The following is a 19067-nucleotide window of genomic DNA, read 5'->3' on the forward strand; positions in this document are numbered from 1 at the left end:
GTTTAGTGACAGTACTCTTCCAACTGAGTTTAGTAGAAAGCTAAGCTGGTTAGTGATCAGTGTTACAACTCCCAAACAGGATCTAGCTGCAGTGCCTTATATGGCGTCTGAAGGAGGAGAGAGAGCCAGTGACCAAGAAAAGAGGAGAGAGATGAGGAAGGGAAGAGAAAATGAAGAGAGAAGCATAAAAAAGCTAGCGGCCGAGAAGAAAGAAGAGAGAATAAATATATGAAATCAAATATATTTCTTTTTACAAGCTCAAAATAGTACTTTACAAACAATCAAAGGTCATAGGATTTGGTAGAGAAATTTCTGGATATAAAAAATGGTGTTTTACAATATTGATGGTTTTTCGCCAACTCACCCCTACTATCTCGACTGAATTTGGCCCATGATAGGGCAGCATGTCAACTCTGAACATCCAAATACCCAGAATACTTCTATGTTCTTGCCAAAGTCGAAACGAATGGCATACCCATATTTATCCCAAAGGCCTCACTCATGCAAAAACAAGCAAGAGATTACTTAAATGGGCCACCTGTCTATCTTGTTGTCCATTAATATAAAGAAAAAATGAATGAGGTAAATAACAGATTTATAATAAATAATTAAAGTAAATATGATATTTTAAAATTATTTAAAGTAAACACTAATTTTGTTTTATAACTAGTAAGAAGATATTTTTTTATGTAAATTTTTTTCTAACAATTGGTGAAAGATTTTTTTCCATGTAAATAAAGATTTTTTTAGTACGTAATTTTCTTAACCAGTCGTAAGGTAAATTGCTATTTATTTTAAATAATTTTAAAATTTACTATTTACGTAATTTAGTTTTATAAATTTATTATTTATTTTAAATAGTTTTAAAATTTATTATTTACTTAATTTAGTTTTATAAATTTATTATTTACGTAAATTTTATAGATTATGCTGAGTATTTATTATTTACGTAAATTTTATAGATTATGCTGAGTATTTTTTTTAATATATAGAAGCATGGGTACTATTTTGAAGTCTAATTATTCACTTGTATTATTTTTATATTTAAATTAAGCTTAAATTTTTAAAAAGATAGTTGAATATCATCTGTTTTGAAAAATGGTATTCCTCTAAATCACCCACGAGTGTAAACGTTGCCATTTCATTTAAAGAAAATAGAAAAATCCAGAGGAATCACCCCCTTACTATGTAAGCATAAATACTTATGTACTTTTTTTTAAACACTATAAAATTTATGTCTCACATTCTCTCTCGTTATGTATCAACGTAAGAATGACACATTTGTAAGAGAAATACACACAACAAAAATCAGTGACTCAAGGAGCGCAAATTTCCCAATTTTCTTCGGAGAAAAACCTTGTTTTCATTTTTTTTTTTTTTTCAGCAAATAGAAGTTATTGCGGTAATTTTTAGTTTTGATTTACAAAATACATTAATACACTCATTTTTATTTTTCATGAACTTAGTTAACTAGGTAAACCTTCTTTAATCTTCCAAGAATCCAAATAACTTTATTTTCTTTTCTTCAATAAAAAAAAAAAACTGAAACTCTATTTTCTTCCTTAAGAACTAAGTTTACAAGATAAACGAACTTTTCTTCAATCTCCCAAATCTCTTTATTCTTATGTTATAATCGAAGACACAACTGTTAACCCAACTCAGAAGCTACAATAGCTGTATTCTAATTTCTAACCTCAACTTTCGGTCCAAATTTGATATTCTTTGTTGTTCTTCAATTAGTTCTTCTCGAACTTAATAAAGTCATGATCCAAACAACTGGAACTTACAGAGATTCTTAAAAACGACAGCTTAAGACATGGAACCTAGAGGTGTTCCGGAAATAGGGTAGGCATCAATGAACTTAAATTCTTGTCCAAATTGGTTATATTTGGAAGTTCCAATCTCTAAATCCATCTATTTCTTTCCAGGGAAAAAAAAAATCCATCCAATTCTTTTATTGGTTACAAGCATGTCCTTTTTCATAGCACTACTATAACAACAACAACAAACCTTAATTTCAACTTAATTGGGGTCGGCTATATAGATTTCACTTTTCCACACAGTTATGTTAGAAATTAAACTTTCTTGAAGGCCTAGATCTAGAATGTCTTTCCTAACTACTTCGGTCTATGTAATTCTTATTCTACCCCTCTCTCATAGTATTAGGTATAAGAATGTCCTCTCAAGCACGAACTGGTACTTCTAACGGTCTACGTTGGACATGTCCGTACCACGTCAAGCGGCCTTCGCGCACCTTATTTTCTATTGGTGTTACACCTACTTTACTATGAATAACTTCATTTCTTATGCAATCTATTCTTGTATGACCATTCATCCATCTTAACATACGCATTTCTGCCACACTCATCTTAGATATATGTTGTCTCTTAATGGCCCAAATTCACTATCATATAACATAGCTAGGCGGATGGCAATCTTATAGAACTTTCCTTTCAACTTAATAGGCATATTGTCATCACATAAAATTCTCGTAACATTCTTCCACTTAACCCACCATGCCTTAATCATATGTTGAATATTCTCTTCCATATCTCCTTCATACTGTACTATAGACCCAAGGTACCTAACTTTTTAGAAGCCCCAATCTCCACACCATCTAAAGAAATTTCATCACTCTGATTACTTGAGTTACTAAACCTACAATGCATATATTCAGTTTTCGTCCTACTTAACTTAAATCCCTTCATCTCGAGAGTCTGTTTCCATAGTTCTAACTTACGGTTAACTCATTCTGTATGTTCATCAACTAAAATAATATCGTCCACAAAAAGCATACACCAAGGAACTCTATCTTGGATTTCTCTTGTTAATTCATCCACCACAATGATGAAAAGATAAGGACTAAAAGCATATCCTTGATGAAGGCCGATCCGAATGGGAAACTCTACCATGTAGCCTCCAGCAGTTCTCACACTTGTGACCACCACATCGTACATGTCCTTAATTACCTTGATATACCCCACATGCACTCCTCTCTTTTCTAGCACCCACCATAAAACTTTCCTCGGTACCCTATCATATGCCTTTTTAAAATCTATAAAGACCACATGTAAGTCCGTCTTGGCTTTTCTGTACATTTTCATCAGCATCCTAAGAAGAAAAATGGCTTATGTGGTTGATCTGCTTGGCATGAAGCCAAATTGGTTACCTGAGATAGTAGTTGTGGCCCTTAATCTCCTTTCAATAACTCTCTCCCAAAGTTTCATAATGTGACTTATTAACTTTATGCCCCTATAATTGTTACAATTCAGCACATCTCCTTTATTCTTGAAGATGGGGACAAGAATATTTTTCCTCCATGTATCAGGCATATGCTTCTTCTTAAGTATCTCATTAAAAAGTTTAGTGAGCCACACAATTCTAACATCTTCTAACGCCATCCAAACCTCTATTGAATATCATCTGGCCTACAACCTTCCTATTTTTCATTTTTCGTAGTGCATTTTTAACTTCCGAGACTCTGATTCTTCTTGTATACATCACATTAGGTTCTCCTTGTGACCTAAGATCGTCAAGCTCTATCGTATGATCATCATTATAAAGCTTCTTAAACTAACTCCTCCACCTTTCCCTAATGCCTTTATCTTTTATCAGAACCTGATCTGTATCATCCTTAACACACCCCATTTGATTTAGGTCCCGACACTTTCTTACTCTTATCCTAGCTAGTTTATCTATATCCTTCTCTCGTTATCTAGTCCCAAGTTTCCTATATACCTCATCTAAGTAAGTAGATCGAGCCTTACCAACTGCTCGCTTAGCTTCTTTCTTCGCTTCTTTGTACTTATTAGAAGTTTCAACATCCTTACACTCTGGTAGATCGCTATATAAATCCCTTTTAGTCCTAATAGCCATTTGAACTTCCTTACTCCACCACCAAGTTTCTTTCCCTGGGGCCTTTACCTCTAGATTCTCCTAGTACCTCCTTTGTCACTTTTCTAATGCAGCTGGTCATGATATCCCACATAGTATTTGCATCACCTATATATGACCAAGTAGCTATTGTGAAAAATCGTAACGCAAGTATACGCTATTGCAATCAAGTAATACAATAGTGAATAAGAATATCATCCCACGAGCATTGTTGTTTACTAATTACCGAAATTATATTAACCCTAATTTTATTTGAATACTTGAAAAGATAGTTTATAAAATTAAGTAAAGCAAAACTAAAACAATTAAATAAATTAAACAATGCTAAGCAATGGAAGAAAATTCAATAGATTAAGACTCTAGGGTTTCCGATTTCACTAAAATTAATCATGTTCAAATTCCCATAATTTAAGAAAATTAACATTCAATCTTATACTGACAGCAATTTCTTTAAAGCAATTATTATTTTTTCTCAAGCAACAATAATATTAATCCAACAAGCAAAATCTACATCTCTGTCAAACTTCTAAACCTGTTGAAAATCATTAAGTGCAAGAAATTCAAAAGAACTGCACAAGCATCATAGATATCTCTATCCTATGAGCAACTCATGATTTTTCAATTAAGAGCTTATTTAATTATCACTTCTCAGTCTCAAATCAAATACAAAATCATGTAATAGTTGGCCAAACAATCACAAGCATTAAGAATAAATTGAAATACTCAGCATATATGGATTAAACATCAATTACTTAAAAAGAAGATTGAGAATCTGAACATTCATAATTCAGCTACATCGTAGCCCTAGAAAAAGAAATTAGTTCATCTCTAAACAAGATAAATTCCTAAACAAAGTCTTAATCATTGGAAAGGATAGAAAAGAACTAGTTTGGAGTTGAATTGAAGCGTCTTCGTCTCCAGATTTTTGCCGTTCTTCTTCTCCGTACTCAATTCTCCTTTTTCTTCTTGAATCTCCTCTCAAAAGTCAGCCATCACTCTCCAGTCCAAAAGTCCCTTCTAATTGCCGTAGAATCATCTATTTATATGTTTCAGAGCATTAGGGTCAAAACGGGTAAGTTTTCTCGCGATTGGCCTTCAAAAAGCGTCTTTTCTCGCGTCGTAGCGCCGCGGCGCTGAGTTCCTAGCGCTGCGGCGCTGCTGTGTAAAAATCCTGGGTGCTGCGGCGCTGTCATGGGCGCCAAAGCGTTGCCCATTCTGCCCCACTGCACTGATTCCGTCAGACTTCAGCGCCAAGGCGCCACCCATTCTGCCCCACTGCGCTGATTCTGTAAAACTCAGTGCTAAGGCGCTACAGATTGGCACCTAAGCATTATGTTTGCTGTCTTTTTCCACTGAAATTTGTCCAAAACCTTCCAAATTATAGACTTTCACCTAACCTTCAAACAAAGAACGAAAACACACATAAAAACTAATAAAAACCTCAAAAACCAACTAGATATTAAGTATAAAATGATATTAAATGATCGAGTAAAACTCACTCATCAGTAGCCTCATCTAACAACTTGTCTTTAAAGGCTAATTACTTTATTCCCTTCAAATGCCATCAACGTGTTGATGGGATGTGGTTTATCTTAGTCATTCCATAGCAAAGCTTAATACTCACATCTAAAATAGTATTTCTTCATAAATTACTTTTTCACAGCACTATTTTTCATAGCACTATTTTTTAAAAACAATATTTATCTTCTTGTGGATAAAAACAGCATCACTCATGAAACGTTTACTTAACATGACCCAACTTATGAGTTATAAAAGTAGCGGAATTTTAACTGCATTAGAATGAATAACAGTGCTCTTATTTTCTTTCTCATTCTAACTCGACAAATGCTAGTTAGGGCCTTCAAAGTTTAGTTATTTATAATTTCCTTCACGTACTGTAATACAATATTTGCTTTGTTGTCTCTATTTAGTATATGCTTTTAATCAGGTGTCATAATGCATCAAAATTAATAATTTATTTTTTAATATTGGTATTATTAAGTCCAAGTTCAGCGTCAACAAGAAAGATAAATTAGATAAAAATAATAAATAAGCACACCAATAAAAGGCCAAACAAAGACGCCGTCCATTTTTGTTTTTCCAACATTTTAATGAGAATCTAACGAGGGCATGATGGTGATGGGGGAGAAAAGTAATTGGATCATAGACACACGATGCCTCTATTAGTCTATTCCACAAGACGAAAACGACATCAAAATGCTTCTGACTTGATCGGGGTATTTTCATGGGTCCCACCTCCACCCGACCTTGAATGCAATCTTTTCATGTCGTTTTGTGGGTCGGTGGGCCCTCTCGCCAATTTCCACACACTCGTCGACTTTTCTCAATCTTTTGCTCTTCCTTGTCAATGCATCATCACCCCAATCAATCGCATCCGTCTAAATTTTTTTTGCACATCACGATCAACGGTGTAGGTTGAATAGAGTTTATGCGCGAGTTGGGATTTTCTCATGGGAAAGGTACAACCCCCCAATGCTTGTTCTTATGCTTATCCATTTAGATTGAAATGCTTTATTACTTTATATAGTCTTTGTCTTGGACTTTCAACCTCCAATTCCAACTTTCATATTCTATTGTTGTTTCTTAAAATTTTTATATATTTTTCTAATGAAATGTCCTAATTCATAGAAGTGTACTTTCGTCTATATCAATTCTCTCTTAAGAATGCAAAACCTAATAAATTATAAGTTACTTAAATGTTTCATTGACGTGGACACGTGTATAAAAAACTATGTTAACGTCCTATTATTATAATCTTGTGTAAGAAAAAGATGGTTAAATGTGAGACGTTTCTTTTGCTACGATAAGTTTTAAGCATCATAATAATACAAATCTGAATACATGTATACAACAAAACTATAAATGAAAGAAAAGAAATACAAGATTTTATGTTTAGAGACACATTGAGGTCAATTGATGTGAGCAGTAATAGGTATTTCTTAAAGCCTTTTTTTTCCTTTATAAATTCTTTCAGATTGCATGCTATCTCAAAAAAAAAAAAAAAAAAAAAAAAAAAAAAAAAAAAAAAAAAAACATGTTATCTCGATCATTTATCACACTTTTCCTACCCAATCATTTTGTTTGGCATGCTATCTCCCGTATTTTTTTCAAACTTTTCCAGCCTATCATTTTCTTTGGTCAACTTCTTTTCACTTTTGCTTAATTCATTCTTTCACCTAAGTTAAATTCGTGAAATTAATCTTTATGAAAAAAAAAACATGAAATTAATCAAATTGGGAAATGTGTTGTTGAAAAAAACATCCGACCAATAAAATCTACCTTTTGGAGTGAAAATAGTTGAACATATATTCCTCAATAGAATTTACACACATAGAAATGGAAAGCTAGAGAGCTTCTAAACTTGCGGTTTAATTATTAGACAACTAAGAGTATCTTTAATGCAATGTTATTTATTGTGTTCAATTTTTTATATGCTATATTTTGTAATAAATTTTTTATCAAATATAAAATATGAGAAATTTGACATTTGATTATTATTAGTTAAAATATTTACTTTTTCATATAATCAATGTAATTTTTATGTTTTCTAATTATTTTAAACATAAAAATTTATTTTTACAACTCTCAGAGCTTACTAATTATGAGAAAATATAAATTTAATATTTTAAATAATATTATGTATTAAAATAAAAATAAAAATAACATACTATATTATATATTTTAATAATAAATATATAATTAACATTAACATTTAGATTGAAAATTATTTAAGCACGTCTCACACACACTTATGGGCATTTTAGACACAGCCGATTTTGAGCAAATTTCAAACTAGCTCAATGGATAACATTCTTCGCCTATTAAATAGGAAGAAAAATTTGCTTGGAATAGGAAATGACAGCACTCCAAAGTGGACTTTTACCTAAAAGTTATTAAAAATTGTCGTTTTTATAATCTGAGTCCGAATTCAAATTATTCTGCAGGAAAACGCAGAGAAAAGTTGATATATTTTTTAGCCATACAGGGAGAAAAAAAAAAAAAAGTAAAAGCTTCTAGAAACTATTGCTCTTGTCATGTGCATTTCGGGTTGTTCTTTTACAATAAAATTTTAAAAAAATTCAAATTCAAGTTACAACTTTATTTAAATTTACGTTCTTTTAAGTTTTATTTTTATTTAATTTTACTCAATTTTATTTAAATTATAACTTTAACTCAAATTATAATTCAAATTCAACTCAAAAATTATACTTAAGTTACACTCTAAAATAACAATCCCTTGGTCGATGGCTTCAAGTAGACCTGGATGCTCGTTGAGTCATTGCTCATTTCACAATTTACAATAATGCCAATACCAGCACTAGCCAGTAGCCACTAGCTAGAGAAGAAAAGAAAAAGGAATGCAAGAAAAAAGATAGTGAAAAGTGAGGCAATAAAAAGACATGCATATATATATATATATATATGTCCCGTTCACTTCGCTGATTCGAGTTGAGATGTGACTTTATATGAGAGCTTTTTACTGTAGCAAAAAAGTTAGATGTGATTGTTTATGAGAACTTTTTACTGTAGAAAAACTCAAATTTTAAACTCGAATCAACGAAGTGAACGGGGCTATAGATCACACTATTTTTTAATTCACGCAAAAATGAAGATGTTTAGAGAGAAAACTTGTACTTGTATGTTGGTATCATTAGGGAAAAAACTTATTTATCTTATTTTCAAGCTAAAATAATAATATTTAATAAAATAGTGATGTACTTTTATTTGTTTAAGAATAATAATCATTTACTTAATCACTAATTTTCTTTACCTCCTCTTCCAAGAAATTGGTAACTTTCTTTTATTCGTTAAAATATTTTATATGGGTCGTCAATCGTTTTTTGTCTTTATTGCTTTCATTAATAACCTATATATTAATCTTATTTTAACTCTCCACATTCATTTTAGAGGCCTAACTATTGAATTGTTTATTTTCAGATGAAATCTCAAAGATCACACGTCAATCACTATTTTAACGTGAATAAAATGGTTAAAAGAACAAAACAATGTACATAAAAAAAATTCTAAAACTCACTAAACATAAATGCAGTAGGGATCCTTTTTTTTAAAAGATAAAAGTATATAGTTTGTTATGATTTTACATATTTATTATTTATGTTATTTTAAATAATTATGTGTCATTATAACATTTCTTTTCTCGTTATTACTTAAATAACAATTATTTATTTTTAAGTGCTGTTACATAAATAATATTTTTACTATCTTGAGTGATATTTTTTGTTTTTCTTCTGTTTTAATTTTTTTAAAATGTCCTTTTTAATTTCACATCTCTACTTTTTTTTTATTTACCTTCTCTGTTTAGAACTTGTTGTCAAACTACTTGACTTATTCTTAACCATTTTGTCCCTCTTGAAAATTACTAGTGTCATTCACTTAATTCTCGTTCATTTTATTAATTTGAGTTTAGAATTTAAATTTTATTATAGTAAAAAACTCTTATAAATAATTTTTTTTTAATTTTTTTTACTACAATAAAAGACTCTTATATAAAATTATATTTCAATTCAAATTAAAATTTTAAATTAACGAACTAAGGTCCCGTTCATTTCACCGATTCGAGTTTAGAATTTGAATTTTGCTACAGTAAAAAGCTCTCAGAAACAGTTACATCTATTTTTTTTTTTTTTGCTACAGTAAAAAGCTCTCACATAAAATCACATCTCAACTCAAATTATAAACTCCAATCAGCGAAGTGAACGGACCCTAAATAGACCATAGTATATTCCATCTCAAACAAAGTAGTAAAAATTGTAATTTCAAAAATATCACGTAACTAGTTTGTTTTTTTTTTTTTTTTTTTTTTTTCAAATTAAAGTGTGTAGAAGCTCTGAACCAATATCCTCACCTGATAACTGCACTTATAAAATCGACGGACCAATAATCACAGCACAAACAACGAACTTTTTGTGGCCTCAGGTGACACGCTGACGGTAGTGGTACGTCCACGTCATCACACAAAGGCCAAAAACGCGTACAGCGTGACAATCCGGAATCTCGAACAGCGCACTTTGGTAAGGCCGTTTCTATTGGATTGATTACACGTGTCGCTGCCGCACTCGAAGTCGGTTTTAGATATTATAAGACACACGGGACCCACATTTTATTAGAAAAAGATTTCGTCGTTTCATTTCATTTGGCCTTCATTTCATTTTGGGTGCATTTGAATTTGCATTTCATTTTCGCATAAAGAAAGAAAATAAATTTTTTTTTTAAAAAAAAAGGAAAAACAAAAGTTGGGGAGGGTGACGGAGGAGCCAGAGTGGGTAGCTTCATTCATAGGCTCGTCTTTTTGACTCATAATAAAGGGAGGGAAAAGAAAAGTCTTCCTTCTTCTCTCATTTTTTGGTCGTCTTTTCTAACTAGTTATTAATAAAATCTTAAATGCCTCTGGTGGGTTTCTGAGTTTCTGACCCAGCTAGCTTTTGAGTTCTTTCTTCTTCGCATCCATTTTTAAGGTACGTCGTATTATTTTTGCTCTTTGAATTCGAATTCGACATGGGTTTGTTTGCCTTTTAGTTTTCTTTTGAGTATTTCTTTGTTTGTTTGCTGAGAAAATGCGAGAAAATAGCGGAGAAGTTTGAAGCTTGGCTCCTTAGTTTTCTTTTTCTTCTTTTTCTTTTTTATGCGTTTGTTGTTGTTTCTTGAAATTTATTAGCTGTAAAATTCTAGAAAGTCTAGAAGGTTCGTTTTATATGTTTTACAGTTTCCTCTGCCAACGAACGAGTAGTTGTTTTCTGTTATCTGGTTCTGTTTTTGGGAAAGTAACGGATTTATGTTTCATTGTTGCCTGAATTTGGCTGCTTATTGTGTAAATACATGGTATTGATGGCTAAATATTGTAACTTTGTTTTAATTTTAATGTGTGAAAGTTTTTAAAAGACGCCTTTTTTGGCCTTCTATTTTGGTTTCTCTGTACCTATTGACTTTCGTTGCTTTATATGTAATTGAATCTTCTCCCTTCTTTGTACTATTCTTTCTTTTTTGCTTTCCTTTTTTTCCCCACAAAAAATCAACTTATGCTGTAATTTCTGGAAGAGGGTTGTGAAAATTTGCTCTTGAGTTTTTATAGTAACACACTTTTGTTGGGGGTCTTCGCAGAGAGCTTTTTCTCCATGTGCAGTGGTTCCAAGAGGAAACCAGAAGCCGCTGGTTTGATCATGGACGGTGAGTTAGAGAAGCAAGAAGGGCTCCGTTATAACTCGGTTTTGCTTGAGCTGTCCGCCTCTGATGACCTCGTCGGCTTCAAAAGCGCGGTAGAAGAAGAAGGCCTTGACATTGATGAAGCAAGTTTGTGGTATGGGGGGAGAATTGGCTCAAAGAAGCTGGGTTTTGAGGAGAGGACTCCCCTCATGATCGCCGCCATGTTCGGAAGCAAAGATGTCTTGAATTATATACTTGAAATAGGTTGTGTTGATGTTAATAGGTCTTGTGGTTCGGATAAGGCCACAGCTCTCCATTGTGCCACTGCTGGCGCCTCTGCTGCTTCGGATGAGGTTGTCAAGCTCTTGCTTGCTGCTTCTGCCGACGCCAATTCTCTTGATGCAAGTGGAAACAGACCGGGTGACTTGATCTTGCCCGTTCGGAGCTCAGCGTTCAACTTGAAGAAGAAAGATTTGGATGCGATGTTGAATGGTTCCAACGGTATTGACGAAGCTTTTGGTTTGCCTGAGCAAGTAGTTGACGAATTGGAAGAGGAAGAAAGACCAGAGATTTTGACTCTTAGAGCCGCGAAGGATGGGGTGGAGAAGAAAGAGTACCCTGTTGATCTCTCTCTTCCAGACATCAAGAATGGGATTTATAGCACAGATGATTTTAGGATGTATACTTTCAAGATCAAGCCTTGCTCAAGGGCGTACTCACATGACTGGACCGAGTGTCCCTTCGTCCACCCCGGGGAAAATGCAAGGCGGCGTGATCCGAGGAAATATCACTATAGCTGTGTCCCCTGCCCGGAATTTAGAAAAGGGTCCTGTAGGCAGGGAGATGCTTGCGAGTATGCACATGGTATTTTCGAGTGTTGGCTTCACCCTGCTCAGTACCGCACCCGTCTCTGCAAGGATGAGACTGGGTGCCAAAGAAGGGTCTGTTTCTTTGCTCACAAACCAGAAGAGCTGCGACCTTTGTATGCTTCAACTGGTTCCGCTGTGCCTTCACCGAGATCCTTCTCAGCCAGCGCTTCTTCTCTGGACATGGGGTCTATTACCCCACTTGCCCTTGGTTCTCCTTCTGTTTTGATGCCTCCTTCGACACCGCCCATGACTCCATCTGGAGCATCTTCGCCTATGGGCGGAAACATGTGGCAAAACCAATCTAACATTGCACCTCCCAGCTTGCAGCTCCCAGGAAGCAGGCTGAAATCTGCCCTGAGTGCTAGAGATATGAATTTTGACATTGAAACTCACCGCCGTAGGCAGCAGCAGTTAAGGGACGAGATAGCCGGTATCTCCTCTCCCTCCAGCTGGAACAATGGCTTATCCAATCCTTCGGCCTTTTCAATGCTCGGGGATCGAACTGGGGAGTTGAACAGACTTGGAGGGGTGAAGCCTACTAACCTTGAAGATGTATTTGGATCTCTTGATCCTGCAATTTTGTCTCAATTACAGGGTCTCTCACTTGACACCACCACTGCATCCCAGCTGCAGTCTCCAACCGGGATTCAGATGCGCCAAAGCATGAATCAACAGCTCAACTCAAGCTACCCAATTAGCCTCTCATCCTCTCCTGCAAGAGCCTCTCCTTTGTTTGGCGACACATCTGGCGGATCAGCAGCAGCTGTTTTGAGTGCGCGGGCTGCTGCGTTTGCAAAGCGAAGCCAGAGCTTCATTGAGCGCAGCGTTGTTAACCGTCATTCTGGGATTTCTTCCCCTGCAGGTTCAAGCATAATGGCGTCCTCCAATCTTTCAGACTGGGGGTCTCCTGATGGCAAATTGGATTGGGGTATTCAGGGAGAGGAGCTAAACAAGCTGAGAAAATCTGCTTCCTTTGGGCTGCGTAGCAGCGGTGGAAGTTATGCTGCTGCCACAGCTGCAGCCTCAACGCCAGCCACCGTGGATGAGCCTGATGTGTCTTGGGTTCAGTCCCTGGTCGTTGAGCCCCAACCTAAAAAAACTGTGCAGTATAACAACAATAGCTTTGAGGAGCAGCAACAATGCCATTTCGACACTCCTGTGCCGGAGATGCTCCCAGCTTGGGTGGAGCAGATGTACATGGAGCAGGAGCAGATGGTGGCTTAATGCAACATCAATAAATCCCATGATCTCTTCCTTTTGACTCTTTTTTTTTTTTTTGTATGCCATTTTTTGAATTATTATTTGATATTCATAATATTTAGGTTGAAGAAACTGGAGAAGGGGAGGGGGAGAGGAAAGAATCAGAGAAGTTAAGCAGGACAAAGAGGTCTTGCTCATGTAATATTAGGTTCTTATTTCGTAAGAATAACAGGGTTTAGTAATTATTTCTTTTGGTCGTCTTTCTTTTGGTAATATGCCATTTGAGACCAGAAAGATGCTGATTGTTAAAAACTACCCCCGGATTCAATTTCTAAATTTGGATTGGGAGAGGTTGTATAATTTTATGTGTTCTGTAATTTAGTCTTTCAAATTAATCTATAAAATTACGTTTTTCATGAAATCTGGATGACCATGCCTACTTCATCGAACGGTTGGAATTTCCCATCTGATTTTACGACGTAAATCCAAGGTGCTAAGCTTTTTTGTCCAACTTTCCATTTTGCAACATGTCATGGTGGTGTTTTTGCTTTTTGGAATTCTGCGTTTTGCTTTCGGCTTTCAAAAGGCGAGATTCATTGTCATTGGTTCTTTGGTTTCCAAATTCCAATTGGGGAGAGTTGGAGCACTAACAAAAAGAAAGGATAGAGGTTCTGGTTCAGGTTCCTGCTGTGTCAATTTATTTGCGTCTTTTAAATCAACTTTTCATTTTTTGGTGGTAATTGTTAGTGGCAAGAGCACTAGAAAGATATATAAATGTAGTCCAAATACCTCTATATTAGGTGAAGCAAGGGGGAAATGAACATTTCTATTTATCAACATAATAAGTGTCGATATATTTTAAGGGTTGTTATCCTTTTTTTTTTTTTGACTTTCTCTAGTAGTCTTTGTAAAAATAGGTTATTAGTAATTTTTTACTTTTTAACTGTAAGATTTGTATCAGAATCTGTCTATTCTGTATATCTTTTCAATTTGGTGTGATTTTAATCAAATCTAACAATAAAAAATTAAGATTATCGGTATGACAAACTACGGGAGAAACTTTTGTTTTGTTTTTTTTAAAGAAAATAATTGCCATGTAATACCTCTTATTTCTACATGCAATGGTGTAGGATAGTTCTTCATGAAGGACTGAAAAATTAGTCATCACAAAAAATTTATTTACAACGTAACATTTAGAAGTCAGGACTCAAGAGGTGTGAAATAATATTTTATTTTATATGAAAAGTTCGATGAAAATGTTGAATATATGATGCAGAACAATTAAATTTTGGAACCCTTTTTGGTAGAGTCTGAAAAAAAAGTGGACGTTTGGTTCATGATTTAGAATTATTATCGATTTACTTGTATTTTTTATGAGAAAAAATATTAGCGAACTATGAACCATGATTTGAATCAGGGTACGAATCCATCAACTAACAACCCATTACTACCAATAGTTTTTTATTTATTTATATTAAAAATTATCTGTTCTGTATATTTTTTTCAATCTTATATGATTTTGACCAAGTCCAATGGTCGTAAATTGAAAACTATTGATAGAATTATCTTACCAGAGAAACTCCTAAATTTCTTGTTGTAATATGTCTTATTCTTGGGGGGCATGCATTGTGAAAGACCAAAACAATGACCAACATTTTAAAAGCCTCAACATATGTAGTCTCGTTTCATTAGTTTAGTTCAGTTCAACTCAGTTTGAACAGTAAGTAGGGTTTGAACTGTCGTTTGGTCAACATGCAGTTTGAATTATATTTCCCATTTGAATTAAGCTAAGCGACCTAACTTAAAGTTTAGCTCTCCCCTCAAGTTCAACTGTTCAAACCATTTTTGAACAGTGAAAAGTGCATACTCTCTCTGCTTTTCACAACTACTAAACACAAATTCAAATTTTATTTCATGTTCAAATTAAAATTTTAACTACAAATCTAAACGTCAATTTAAATTACAATATAAACTACATAGTTAAAATTTTTCTATTCAAATTAAAAAATTTAAACCGATAAAATTCAAACTAACGAATTAAATGGAGCATAATTTTCCAGGTAAAAATGAAGCAGTAGCCATAATGGGCAGCAAGAGTTAATAGAGGTGTTTTTAAATAGATATCTAGGCCGTGTTTGAAATTGATCCCATTTTTATTTTTTACGTTTTTCAAAAAAGAAAAAATGAAAACCTTTTCAAACGGTATTTGACGCAATAAAGACAAAAAACATAAATGAAAACGATTTTTTTATTTAGTGTAAAATGATAGAGAAATGAAAAATGACGTTTAGTTATTTTTCATTTTTTATTTTCGTTTTCTCCTCTCTCGACCAGAGAGAAAGAAATATAGATATTAATAAATTTTTTATACTAAAAATAATCTTTTAATAAAATTACTAAACGTATTTTTAAAAATAATTTCTATCTGAAATTAAAAATATTTTTATTTTTATTTTTATACAAAAAAATAAAATCATTTTAAAATGAGTTTCAAATGCCTCCGTAATTTTCCTTTAAGACTTTTCCTGTTTCACATATAAATAAACAAATGAACTACGGGGTAGTGCTTTTGTGGCAGTGACATATTGACATACCAACCCTGTACTAGGATTCCTTTAGATTAATACCGTACATAATCAATTCAATTAAGTTTGTTTGGTTGGAGGATTCAAATTATGTGATTCGAATCATTTTCGATTTACGTGTATTTTTTGTGAGAGAAAATACTGTAGCGAATCACGAATCATGATTCGAATCAAGGAACGAATCCCTCTACCAAATGCCCCATTATATCTGAGTTTTGGGTGTCTGAACAAGCATCTCTAGAGATTAAAAGAAAAGGTACCCTGTATGAACAATGTTCTGAAATCTGACTATTGATAAAATATCTCGTAATTCACAAAAGATAGGGAAATGGTAATTAGTAGGACCAAGTAAAGAATTCAAACATGCACATATGTGGTGATCAATGAGTGGTTTAGCCCAAGTCATATAGTAGACTTCTGAGCCATATCACAATATCAGGAAATGAATATTGACATTATTATACAATAAAGCAAGAAACTCATAGACGACTTTATTTCTGTGTGCAAAGTAAAAGTTACTATAATGGGTTAATCTAATGTAATCTACAAAGGTTAGAGATCTTACAAATATATATATATATATATATTTTTTTTTTTGGTTTCACGACTGATGATCCACAACCTCCTCTAGCAACTGACCAAATATTTGCAACTCCAACTCTTCACCAATGCACTGAAAATCGTCATGATTCAAATTCCATCTTTTTACCCAATTTGATGACACAAACAACTCAGCCTCACTAAGCCGATAAATCTCATCCAAAACTTGTGAACTCTCTTGGCCATCGCTCAGTTTCTTCCCATATTTCCCTTGCTTTGCCTCTGTTTGTTCTCCTTCACTCATCAAATTATGGTCTCTACGTGGACATTGTCGCTCGTAATTCTCAATCTCCAACGACAGTTTCCTTCTTGAGCTTGTTGTCGTTGATCCACAATCTTCTTCTGTTGCCAAAAATACCAACATCAGAAAACAAATAAATCATATAACAAGCTCTTAATTTGGTAAATTTGTATACAATGTAAACATAGAGAAAAACAAATTGTAGTAATTACCTGATATAGAATGTTGAGGATCAATGAGGAATTGACCACAGTCAAGAACAGAAACTGGGCTTGAATCTTCCGTGGTGCACTCGCATTCTTTTTGCTTAACTGCTTGAGAAATTGTCTTCTTTTTCGTTGTCTTCTTATTCAAATTTGGCTTCACACCATTAGACGGCAAAATTTTCTCACTCTTTTTGTACTTCCGAGACTTCATTGCTTCTGAGGCAACAACATTCTGTTTGGTGGAAACTAAACTAGTTGTTGAATCCTTAACCTTTACGTTATTTCCATCCTCGTTAGTACACTTGTCAGAACAGCTTCTTCTATGAGTTACCTTTCCGTTCAAATCACTTAAAACACTTCCTTTCCCTTCTTGGTCATCCTTCTTCTTTATCATTGTCTTTGCCGCCGTCTTCTCCGTTCTGTTTTCGGCCTTTTTAATTCTTCTCTGCCTCAATTCTCCACAACCCACCTCGCATTTCCTCTCTTTCGGTCTGAATTCCTTGCTTTTGCTCACATTCTCGAAGCTGAGTATGAAGAACTCCTCGTTTCCGAGCTCGACAAACTCCGGTGTCTCTCGAAACGACGTTGTAGATTTTGCCCGTCGATGCCGTCCCTGTTGCTGCTGCTTCGGGTCGTCGCAATTGTATCCCGCCAATCTATCCGTCGAATTCATGGACCGGCTTCTCGCGACCGAATTAGGCCTCGACTTGACACATCTGAAATCCACATCCGGCATTGATTCCAATCCCATGAGCCTAGCAACTAGCCCCGGAGTTTCAAGTGACAGATTTTTCTCTCCGACGTTCAAGGACATGAGAGAATCAGCGTCTTCTGTGATGTGATCAGAAGGGTGTGTTGGGAGAGTTCCGGAGCAGAGAATTCTACGTAGAATGCCGGCCAAACAACCTGCAGTGGCACTTTTTGAATTGCACATATTTACATTTAAAGAGGCGGTTGAAGAAGATGATGAGGAAAAAGAAGAAGATAAGAGCTTCATGATGAGAGAGTGAGATCAGAAATGGTAAGAGAGAGAGAGAGGTTGGTTAGTGCCTAGTGGAGTTTTTTTTTCAACTTTGGTGGCAAAAGCGGAAAAGAATAGTTCAAAATGAGAGAGAAAAGAGGAAAAGAAAGGAAAAGGAAAAGGTGTGGTTAGGCAAGATGAAAGGAAAATTCAAAATTTGGTTGTGGTGGTACTGTACTGTATAGGAGAGAGAGTGGAAAAAGTTAGATAGGTTGTAGATAGACAGAATGGCGGGATTTGGGTTTGAAAAAAACATGTTGTTGATTATTAGTAAACAGGAAGGTGACAATTATGTTTGCTACACGCGTTGTGAAGTCGGTTTCTAGGATTTGTTGTCTTGTGGCTTTTAGAGTTTTAGTTGTTGTTGTTGTCGTGGGTGGTGTGGTGGTGGTGGAGACGGCTCATGCAGTGCATGCAAAATGCAATGCGCTCTCTTAGCGCGCTTGAGGAATAATGCCTCCCATGGAAGAAGGAAGTTCCTACTCTACAGTCTACATTTTTAAAAAAAAAAAAAAAAAAGCGTCTCCCATAGTAAACACAAATATATTGCCAACTACTTAAAAAGAGAGCAACAACGGGGTAAGTAGCACTAGAGCGGATCTTATTGACTCAGATAAGCTGTCTAATTTTGATATTTAAAATGATGTCTAACCTATTATGTCACGCTATTTTCATGTTTTATATTTGAACCAATTAAATAATATAACATATTGTAATTTAACTGAAATACCAACAATTGAATACGTGATTGTAATCCCTTCTCTGTGTGGCCGGTGACAAGCTCACTTCTGGTGTCCATAAGAAATATTCATTACTAAAGAGATTGAGTTGAGCTGAGTCCTCTCCTAAATAATAGATCCACTCTTTTGAGACGATCAAGTCACTTTAATCCTATTCTTAAGAATTAAAGTCTCGTTCATTTCACCGATTCAAATTTAGAATTCAAATTTATTACAGTAAAATGCTCTTAGAAATAATCACATTTAATTTTTTTATTACGGTAAAAAACTCTCACATAAAGTCACGTCTCAACTTAAATTAAAAACTCGAATCAATGAACTAAACAGGCCCTACATGTGTTAACTATTTAATGAATTGACACTGGTATGCAATGCTACATGTGTGGTAATTAGGAAGAATTTTTGTATCATAAAAAAAAATGAAACTACATAGGACAATATTGATCATATGCAATAATTTTTGCTACATTCGGCTACTTAAAAAGTGTGATTGGCAGGAAAATGAGATACGAAATTTTGGGTGAGTATA

At 34.4% G+C, this 19067-nt stretch overlaps 2 protein-coding genes across 2 annotated transcripts; one reads left to right on the forward strand and one right to left on the reverse strand.

Moving 5' to 3' along the window:
• The first annotated feature begins 10224 nt into the window (after positions 1–10224).
• On the forward strand, positions 10225–13566 carry LOC21385283 (zinc finger CCCH domain-containing protein 66). Its single transcript, XM_010099323.2, has 2 exons — positions 10225–10391; positions 11035–13566. The coding sequence occupies exon 2, from the start codon at positions 11049–11051 to the stop codon at positions 13167–13169; it is 2121 nt and encodes a 706-aa protein (XP_010097625.1). The 5' UTR covers positions 10225–10391; positions 11035–11048; the 3' UTR covers positions 13170–13566.
• A 2765-nt stretch (positions 13567–16331) lies between these two features.
• LOC21385284 lies at positions 16332–17784 on the reverse strand. Its single transcript, XM_010099324.2, has 2 exons — positions 16784–17784; positions 16332–16672 (listed from the first exon to the last, which is right to left on the reverse strand). The coding sequence occupies exons 1-2, from the start codon at positions 17772–17774 to the stop codon at positions 16332–16334; spliced, it is 1332 nt and encodes a 443-aa protein (XP_010097626.1). The 5' UTR covers positions 17775–17784.
• Between the last annotated feature and the right edge of the window lie 1283 nt (positions 17785–19067).

Source organism: Morus notabilis, unplaced genomic scaffold, assembly GCF_000414095.1.
Source record: "Morus notabilis unplaced genomic scaffold, ASM41409v2 Scaffold4972, whole genome shotgun sequence".
Classification (NCBI taxonomy): domain Eukaryota; kingdom Viridiplantae; phylum Streptophyta; class Magnoliopsida; order Rosales; family Moraceae; genus Morus; species Morus notabilis.

What these genes read in the sequence shown, in the direction of transcription:
- LOC21385283 (XM_010099323.2), top strand. Translation starts at nt 11,049, where the DNA reads ATGTGCAGTGGTTCCAAGAGGAAACCAGAAGCCGCTGGTTTGATCATG.
- LOC21385284 (XM_010099324.2), bottom strand. Translation starts at nt 17,774, where the DNA reads ATGAAGCTCTTATCTTCTTCTTTTTCCTCATCATCTTCTTCAACCGCC. An exon ending in TCCTCAACATTCTATATCAG is followed by an intron (nt 16,673 to 16,783) that starts GTAATTACTACA and finishes TTTTGGCAACAG; the next exon opens with AAGAAGATTGTGGATCAACG.